We start from the raw sequence: 10,667 nt of genomic DNA, 5'->3' as shown, positions 1-10,667 counted from the left end.
CACCCATTGCATCCAAACTTTTCAATTATAAAAGGCTATTGCAGAACCTCGAGATTGAGGACTTCAAGGCTAAACCACCTGACTGTTCTTGCAAAGTCTCTCCATTCAAATATGGTCCTTCTGGTCACTATCATCGAAAACGAATCTCTGCGTAATATCCTTTCTAAAGGTCCCAAGTACCGTGAACCACGCTCCATAAATTGGAATTATAACTTTAAAGTTCTTATGGATGCCGTCGAGGACTATGCAAGAAAATGGATAAAACTAGAACAAGAAGACATTGATTCTCTGCCAGAGAGGTTAAAGACCGTGTGGTCTTTAATTTTGAAACGAATGCAAGTTTTAAGTAGGTCAATGAGTGCCAAGGCTACATCAGTTTTCAAAGACCCCGATGTAGCAAAAACATTGTCTTCTATACATGACAAATATGTTGTACCAGCAGACAAAGCCCAAAACAACATTGTTTTTGTCTGCAAAACGTTTTACATCCAATGTTTATTATCAGAAGTAGATGTAGAAAATAATAGCAGTGATAAGACCTATACTGCTACCACACTGTCCAAAGAAGAGATTGTGGAAAACCATAAATCTGTGCTATCCTCTTTTGGTCTCTCTACGAAGGACGATGATTGTGATTTACCGTCTATATACTGGATTCCTAAACTCCACAAGAATCCATACAAAGAGTAATCAAGGGAACCAAGGTTATAGCGGTAATCAAAAGAATGTAATCCAGGGACAAAGACCAGACATGGAAAACAGACATACACAACAAAGAACATAAAGTAACTAAAATTATACATACAAAGTAACAAAAGTAAATGAGCAACTCGGACTCCACTAAAAAATGGAAGCATGGACCAGGTGCACCGGTAGGGTAAGCGTCCTCTGCTTTTCTAGAAACACCCACCGAGTTGCTCATAAAAAGTCAAGTCCGGAATAGACAAACGAGGAAAGGAAAACTATGACCCGTTGAATAAATCAGTTTTCATGGTGCTGATGGATACACCATAACGATCCACGAGTTCATGATGACGACCATAAAACTTCTGTAGTGATGACTTCAATCTTGTAGCAACATAACCCTGTTCCAGAAGCCTATTTGTTAGAGTTCTAGCGCGATACAAAAAGTCTGTGTAGTTTCGGCAAGCTCTGGCATAACGTATGAGTTGTGATATGAACACTCCATAACCAGGTGCTGAAGGGTATTTCAGGTATTTCATGGAGATAATTATAAGCTTAATAAGTGAATTTTATGGTGTGTCTGTCTGTTACATTTCATTTTTGACATTACTTTAAAAGAGGTGGTTAAGGCCATAAACAACTAGTTTAACCCCGTTGCAAATTTCATGCGCCTATTTATAGTCAATCTGTTCATTAATGTGTCTTAGTGTTGTTATTTTACTTTTTAATTTGATTATAAAGAATTGTCATCGTTTTGTTGCCGTGAATTTTATTACTTTTGTTGTCAGAGTCTTTCAGATATCACTTAAGGAGGTAGACCTAAGGTAAGGGACACAACTCTTTAAAAATCATTGGAACGTTTGTATTAAGGCTCTTCATATCAATCTCGTGTAAGCATCAAAGTAACTTGAATTGATTTCATTCTGTTTCAAATGAAAGCTTGAAAGACTTAGGTGAAATTGAGTATGATACAAACATATCACTGATTTCAAGAGTTATGCATCATACCCCAGGTCTATCTCCTTAAAGGTGTGTTAACAGAATGATGTAGAACCGGTCCCGCTATAATTTTTGTGAAAACCACGCCCTGACCACCCTAATATTCAATCGATTCCACAAGCTGTTATTGTTTTTCTTCTGAAACCAAGGTTACGGATGGACGCTGAAAGGATTAAATTTTCGGAATCCGACTGTCAGTGCATTCCGAGTACGCAAAACATATTTTTTTTTCAACATGATTTTTCCTTTAAATTACGTAAAAAATATGTTAATGAACCAAAAAATTAGCCTGACAACCGGATTATCAAAATGAAGATATTTCCAAACATTTAAGCCATAAATGAAGAAAATCGGTCCAGTAACAGCTTGCGGAATGAATTTTGAAATAGGTATGATCTTTGACACATAGTTTTTCCGGCGTATCGTCACTTCAAATGTTTGTACCAAATGACCAACAACTCCAATAACAATGAAAGTTGTATATTTAGAAAGAAAAATGTCTCAAGATCAATTACATATATTTTTTATTGTCATGCAATGGATTTTTGACCATTTTCTAACGTGTTAAAGTTGACTCAAAATTGAAAAGTTTGTCCTCGCAAGAATATCGATAGACGCACTACCGACCTCCCTAGTAGAAGGTCTATTTGTGATCTCGGAAAGTATCTACATGTGCTGTTCTGGATTTATGTTATTCACTATTATAATACTTTCTAATGGAAGGTTCTGTAAATGATATGATACATAAACAGTAAAACCCGTCCCATGCAAGTAATTGCATGGTTCAAAATACTAAGCTTAATTTTGATACAAATAACACCTATTATAAGTGATTTTCGTTGATGATCTTGATTTCTTTATTACAAAACTTTGTAACGTTCAAAACAAATCTTATAAAATGAAAATCTCATATTTTTTTTGTTACAAACTAGAGAATTGTGTTGTGTATAAATGTAACTGAAGCATAAAGGCATCGTAAACTATAACTGAAGAGCATAACTAGTATCATGTTAACAACGATGTATCAGAATACTGTGCTTAATTTCGACGCAAAGCTCTCATGAGGGAATCAATATTCATTCTAAAGAATGGTATGGCTTGAAAATTACATGATAACATAAAATTGACAGGCTTATGAAATCAAAAACCTTGATGTAATAGTTTTTTTTTCAGTTATATAGAATTTTAAAGTTAAAATGTTGCACTTACATGCGAAAGCTGGGGGAACTTGTAATACGGTAAGCCGATGCACGTCAAAAATGGATAATTAATGAAAGGAAAAGTAAAATTATCTTTTTGTCATACATGTTAGTATTCACTTTTCCAAAAAAAAAAAAAGATTTGAACTCCAAGATCTAGAAAGGATCAGCATTCATTTTCAGTATTAGCTTGATTCAGCAATATTCTGATGGTTACATTTCTTTGGAACTAGTTGTAAAATAGTAATTTTAAAGGGCCAAATCATTAATCAAATATCTAAAAAGATAGTTAAATTTCTGCACCAAATACGTTTTGTATGGCTACTTAGTGATATTGATTCATAAGATTAACCAAGGTAAAAAATAAAAAGTGCACAATCATTTCCCATAGGAATTCCGATAAAAGTGAATCCAGGCACGATGAAATATTGTCTGAAAAAAATTCATTTGGTGTAGTTGATATCCCACCTGTGACTAGCTATTACGCTGCTATAGATATGTTTAAAGAAATTAAAAATGTCTTTATTGATACCATTTTACTAGTGTGCTTAATTGTCAGTTAACATGTTGATATCGATAATCACATATTGAATGCTTATATTGTAATATTACAATTGACGATGACATGTTCCAAGAGTAATCAAAGGAACCAAGATTCTAGAGGAAATCAAAAGAATGTAATCCCGGGACAAATATAAGACATGAAATGTAAAACAGACAAACACGACAAAGAACATAAAGTAACTGAAATAATACATACAAAGTAACAAAAGTAAATGAGCAACTCATACTCCACTAAACACTGGGAGCATGGACCAGGTGCACCGGTAAGGAAAACGTCCTCTGCTTTTCTAGAAACGCCCATCGTGTTGCTCATAAAAAGTCAAGTGCGGGGTAGATGAAAGAGGAAAGGAAAACTATGACATGTTGAACAAAGCAGTTTTCTTGGTGCAGATGGATACACCGTAACGATCCATGAGTCCATGATGACGACCGTAAAACTTCTGTAGTGATGACTTCAATCTTGTAGCAATATAATCCTGTTCCAGAAGCGTAATTGAAAGAAGTCTAGCACGATACAAAAAAGTCTTCGTAGTTACGACAAGCTCTGGCATAACGTATGAGTTGTGATATGAAAACTCCATACGCAGGTGCTGAAGGGATGTTGTCACATATGAAAGGGAAGTTGACAATTCTGAATGAAAAGTCACCACGTTTGTCGTAAAGTTTGGTCAACAGTTTTTTTACCATCGATTTCTAAGTGCAGATCAAGATATGAAGCTGACTTCACATTGTCTGTAGTATTGGACATTTAGAATTTTGTGACGTTTCTCCTAAGCGTTACTCTCAGTACAATTGTAGCATTGGACGGTCAAGTGATAGACTTATTTAAAGGTTCACAGCTTTTCTTTGTTAATGAGCGTTATGTAACGGTATTATTTTAACTTGTAGATGTCTTGTATAATTTAGCAGATATCTTCCATCTTTAAAACATGAAAATTGTCTCATAAGTTTTATCAGATATCTTATAAAGTTTGTGAGATATTTCACATAAATATATATATTAATATAAAAATATAATGTAGGCATATGCATTGCCTATAGAAGCGAGCATCAAGAGGTTCAGCAATTTTGAACCCTCAGTTTTAACTTTACGAGCAGTGGCAGCTCCGGCTATATCATTTTAAGATTAAGTGAGTCCAATTCAGAATATGTATAACGTCTGGAATGATAACAGTTCCCCACGAATGGTGGGAATATTTTACACATAATACGGAGTTATGGGCCAAAATTTTCTCAGGTCGAGCCCGTTAAGACCAGCCGGAGATTCCAGTGGGAAGCCAGTATCAAAAACCAATTGTCTTATACTCTGTTTATCGGTAATTTATAGGTAACATTTTATTTTCGTTTTTTATATATTAAGATAATACAAAAGTCTAAATTTTGACCTTGAAAAAGAATACTTTCAAATGACCTTTGTAACATGAGGTTCTTGTTAACTGAATTTCACGTGAAAATCACATTAAAACCTATCTAAAACCTATTGCCGAACATTCTGTATGCATTATTATGCCTAAAGTATCACAGTTATGTAATGATTATCACAAACGTGCAACCTTTGAGTGTCAATATGTGGTCTGTAATGTTTCTGATTAGGAAATTGAAGTACATATTGTTTGTGTTTGTACTTTTAATAAAAGTCACCTGATAAGCACTTCTATGCACATTAGACGTCATCTACAACTTCAAAATTACAATCCGCTCACGTTAAGCACTGACTGATTACTTTACATTCTACCTGAATTCATTCGTTAATGTTTCTAAGCAGGTCACTAAAAGATATGCGCAACTCTAGACCAGTCTATTCTTTTATTTGCATGAATCCAGATTTTTACAAGGGCTACTACAAAAAAAAATAATAATCTTAGTTTCGAAAATCACTTGCATATAATCTACTCAAATTAACTTGAAATTAAAGACACAACTGATACACTTCTTCTAATTCCGGTTTGGAATCAACAGAGAAACGTGATGATTATGATTATCTAATAGTACACTTTTTGTGAAATTTCTATACAAACATCTCCAGCATGAAGAGTATACATTTCACAGTTGATCCAAGTTGTTGCAAGAGAGCATACCAAAGGTGCTAAAAAGAGCATGTCAAAGGTGCTACAAGAGAGCACGTCAAAGGTGCAGCAAGAGAGCATACCAAAGGTGCTACAAGAGAGCATGTCAAAGGTGCTACAAGAGAGCATACCGGAGGTCCTACAAGAAAGCGTGTCAAATAGTAATCAAGAGAACCAAGGTTATAGCGACAATCAAAAGAATGCAATACAGGGACAAAGACCAGACATGAAATGGAAACAGACAAACACAACAAAGAACATAAAGTAACTAAAATCATACATACAAAAGTAAATGAGCAACTCCGACTCCACTAAAAACTGGGAGCATGGACCAGGTGCACCGGTGGAGTAGGCGTCCTCTGCTTTTCTAGAAACGCCCGCCGAGTTGTTCATAAAAAGTCAAGTGCGGGGTAGAGGAAAGGAAAGCTACGACACGTTGAATAAATCAGTTTTCTTGACGCAGATGGATACACCGTAGCGATCCACGAGTTCATGATGACGACCATAAAACTTCTATAGTGATGATTTCAATCTAGTAGCAACATATCCCCGTTCCAGAAGCCTAATTGGTAGAGTTTTAGCGCGATACAAAGAGTCTGCGTAGTTTCCGCAAGCTAGGTGCATTAAGAGAGCATACCAAAGGTGCTTTTAATCACAATATCATCACGTACATGTAAGGACGTTAAAAATAAAACAGAGAAACATCTCCAGCATACAGAGTATACATTCCACAGTTGACCCAAGTTGCTGCAAGAGCGCATACCAAAGGTGCTACAAAAGAACATGCCAAAGGTGCTACATGAGAGCACGTCGAAGATGCATTAAGAGAGCATACCAAAGGTGCTACAAGAGAGCATGTCAAAGGTGCATTAATAGAGTACACCAAAGGTGCTACAAGAGAGCATGCTAAAGGTACTACAAGCGAGCATGCCAAAGGTGCATTAATAGAGCATATCAAAGGTGCATTAATAGAGTACACCAAAGGTGCTACAAGAGAGCATGCTAAAGGTACTACAAGCGAGCATGCCAAAGGTGCATTAATAGAGCATATCAAAGGTGCTACAAGAGAGCATGCCAAAGGTGCTGCAAGAGCGCATACCAAAGGTGCTACAAAAGAACATGCCAAAGGTGCTACATGAGAGCACGTCGAAGATGCATTAAGAGAGCATACCAAAGGTGCTACAAGAGAGCATGTCAAAGGTGCATTAATAGAGTACACCAAAGGTGCTACAAGAGAGCATGCTAAAGGTACTACAAGCGAGCATGCCAAAGGTGCATTAATAGAGCATATCAAAGGTGCTACAAGAGAGCATGCCAAAGGTGCTACAAGAGAGCATGTCAAAGGTGCATTAATAGAGTACACCAAAGGTGCTACAAGAGAGCATGCTAAAGGTACTATAAGCGAGCATGCCAAAGGTGCATTAATAGAGCATATCAAAGGTGCTACAAGAGAGCATGCCAAAGGTGCTACAAGAGAGCATGTCAGAGGTGTTACCAGAGACCACGTCAGAGGTGTTACCAGAGAGCACGTCAAAGGTTCTACAACAGAGCATGTCAAAGATGCATTAAGAGAGCATATCAAAGGTGCTACAAGTGAGCATGCTAAAGGTACTACAAGAGAGCATGTCAAAGGGTCTATAACCTAAAAAAAACCAAAATAGTAAATACCTTCCTGGATCACCAAAAGGTATTCAACAAGTGTAAACACAACTTTAAGTAAGCTACGAAAGGCCAAGACAACAAAAGTATTTAAATATACTGTGAAAGACCGATGACATATCTTAAAAAAACTGAAAGTTAAATTACAACACAAAGACACATTAATGAAAAACATCTAACTGTGTGCATGGAATGTGTGGTGGGATAAAACTAGTTTTATAAGGCCTTATCCATCTCAATTTATTGAAGGGTCAAAAATGTAATGAATCAACATACAATTACCATAAAATTCACCCAATAATACACCTAATTCCGTTGATGGATAACCTCAACCATTTCCATATCATTTCCGTTATTTACATCAATCTAATGTTCTCGTCTAAGTATGAATCTCTCCGCTGTTTTTGATGGGATCCATCTGTGACTGTCTTGACAGGGCGTCGGGTAGCAACATTATGGTAGGGTTGCCTCCGGTAGAACAGGACGTGCTTACCTTTCCGCAACACCGGATGTCAACTGCAGTTTTTGCTTTGTTTGTTTTTTGTTTTTGTTTTGTTTTTTGTATTTGTTTTTCTTTTGTGGGAGTTCATTTAGCTAGTAATTGATTTTGTGTGTGTGTTGCCTTGTTTTAGTTTTTATATATAATTGCATTTATTCTGTTTGCCATATTGTGTATGTACACCGTCTTCACGACCTTATCCCACACGGACAATATTTTGACCTCCGTGCAGGTCCGGGTGTTAAAAGAATAGGCCTGCAGCAGCGCTAAGCTTGTCGTAAAAGGCGACTAAATAGTGCTCAGAAACCTAGCCGGAGGCTAGGCGCTCTGTCCACAGAGCAACTGGGATGTGTGCCCCAGGTGGTGGAATGGGGTACCCCTGGCATGTTACATGCTGGGGTTGTCAGGCTATAATACGGAAAACCTGACCGCAAACCATAGTGGTGCACCGTGTTGGGAAAGATGTCACGTTCCTCGCACGTTAAAGAACCCTGCTGCGGTATTCGATATGAGTAGGAACCTTTGCGCTCCGCCACAGGAGGCTAAACTGCCCGACCTTACCCATCACCCCTTTTTCTAGTGACAATCAAAATATGTCGACCCTATTATCCTTATGTCCCATCCTTTTTTTAATTTCATGTTCATTTTATCATCCATTTCATGTTCATCGTCTGAATATAGCTGAAATATTGCTGCTCGGACGTTAAACCCCCAACTAACAACAAACAAACAATATTTTGAAACATATGTAGCAACATATAATGCATTTCCCTTTCTCCATTATAATGTTATTACAGTTAAGTTTTAAATACTTCAACCGTAAGTCAACGTTTAATCCAAAGAATATGCTATACTTGTGTAAGCTGTGTCTCACGTTGGATATCACCTGACCGGTCCAAGATAACATAAATTGGACCTCATAGCTCTATGTAATTCTATTCAAATGCCGGACACCGACTTCCACATTCGAAATTTAACGAAATCTCTTTCGACAGAGTTTTAAGTGGCAATGTTTCTCTTAATTACAATAACATTTTTTGTTTCAATAACAGAATGTGCTGTTCCTAACGTTTTCTGTATGATTCGGCACTGTAGCAGTGAGATGAAAGACTGTGTCCAGGATACGGACTGTACTAAAGCGATGGTTTGTATTACGGGTTGCAGTTTGTCAAATCAAACATGCGAATTCGATTGTTTGTATTCGTATGAAGATGACGTTTTCGATAGTTTTATGAAGTGTATTGTGACGGATTATAAATGCATGGAGATTCCGCCACCAAATCCACCGGTCGTCTGCCACCGACCACCCACAGTAGCGACTTCTTTTGATATCAGTCATCTCGCAGGAACATGGTTTATCGTTTTAGGAAAAAATCCGATCTACGACTGCTTTGACTGCCAAAATACCACTTTTGTAAAAGGGCAAGGGGCTAGTTTCTCTGCAATCGAACATTTTGACGTAAATACTATTGATGGATCTATAAAGCATCGTACTGTGACTGACACTGTCACCTTATGGAATGCTACCACTTCCGGTATACTAAAATACGGTAGCATTCAAATGGGACACGAAACAACTTCTGAATGGAGAGTTCTAGACTTCGGACCTGATTATATCTTCACATATTACTGTGGTTCTATTTCGGCGAACTACTTCTTTGAAGGATCAGTTGTGTATTCTAGAACTACCTCACTGTCAACTGACTCGATGGCTAAAATTGAAAAGACTGCAACCGCCGCCGGACTGGATTTAAGAACTTACTGTAAACCTGGTTATGACAAATGTTTGTAATCGACACGGGTACCGTTACAACTGCCTTTAATTTTACACCAATATTGCACAAATTTTGTAAGGTATATCGTGTTTTTTTTTAGACAGAATGTCAATATTTTAGGTGTATTAGAACAAATATTCGAAAAATATCTTGTGAAAAATGGATTTCCTTTTTTTATTTCTTTGTTAATTTACCGCCTAAAATGAGTGTTGAAAAGCGAAATAATGAAAAATTGAGAATCGTGACTCCTATTTTTTATTTCATATTTCAATGAAGCTTGGTTCATTCTAGCCATATGCAAAGAATAAGACAAATCTGTGTGTAGTCCATTTGGTATCGTCCCGCCTTAAAGAGCATTCTGTATATAGCAGATATTAATGTCAAAATTTGAATAAATCGAACATATTCCATTTCAGAATGAATGAAAAAATGCGTTCGTGGTAAAATAAATCAAAAATATTTTATGGTAAAATTCAGCTAATTTGAATTCACTTTTCTTAGTGAACATTTTCAAATATCTTTCCACGGGACACGAATTAGAGCAGTGGATTCATTAAAGGCATCGTATACTTGCTGTAATCAGAATGACTTTGTACATAGTATGAACATTTGTTTTGCACAATGGAAGAAATGTATTCATAGCACTAAAATGCAATTAACATGGGAATTATCGATCGCGATGGTAATTTTATTTTCTGATAGTCGAAATTTGCAAATGTTAGTTTTCATGATGCGTACTCTACGCCACACACCATTATACATTATATAAATAAGTGCTATGCTGTACGTTACACACCATTTTGCACTATATAAATAAGTGTGGACATTTGTTGATACATGTTTCACAGTGTCCCCATTCGAAGTTTTTATAGTATCAATACCGGAATTGAGTTTTTACTAACGCGTGTATATTTGTTTGTTTGTTTGTATGTATGTTTGTTTGTTTTTTGTTTGTTTTTGTTTGTTTTTGTTTTGTTTTGTTTTTTTATTTCATTTCCTGAGAAAATGCGTAATAGACAGCTCAAGTAAATTAATCTGAAAAGAATGAGCATCTTATTTAATCTATATATTGAACAACCTTTCTCCAGAGGTACAAGGTTAACAAGGTTACCAAGGTTACCTCATCATTCGTCAGAAAGGTATTTTTATATCCTTTGACTGGAATAAAATTATGGTAACAACAAAATTACCGACATTTATCCGACCCATAATCAAGTCAAGT

The 10,667-nt window shown here is 36.4% G+C and overlaps 1 protein-coding gene across 1 annotated transcript; it reads left to right on the top strand.

The window, feature by feature from the left end:
* The first annotated feature begins 8,585 nt into the window (after positions 1–8,585).
* LOC148620569 (uncharacterized) lies at positions 8,586–9,690 on the top strand. Its single transcript, XM_088574228.1, has one exon. It carries the CDS (start codon positions 8,680–8,682, stop codon positions 9,460–9,462), a length of 783 nt encoding a protein of 260 aa, XP_088430354.1. The 5' UTR covers positions 8,586–8,679; the 3' UTR covers positions 9,463–9,690.
* The last annotated feature ends 977 nt before the right edge of the window (positions 9,691–10,667 follow it).

This window comes from Perna viridis, chromosome 3 (assembly GCF_037379345.1).
Source record: "Perna viridis isolate PV_CMFRI_1.1 ecotype Kerala chromosome 3, ASM3737934v1, whole genome shotgun sequence".
NCBI lineage: Eukaryota > Metazoa > Mollusca > Bivalvia > Mytilida > Mytilidae > Perna > Perna viridis.
This window is presented reverse-complemented; position numbering and strand designations above follow the sequence as displayed.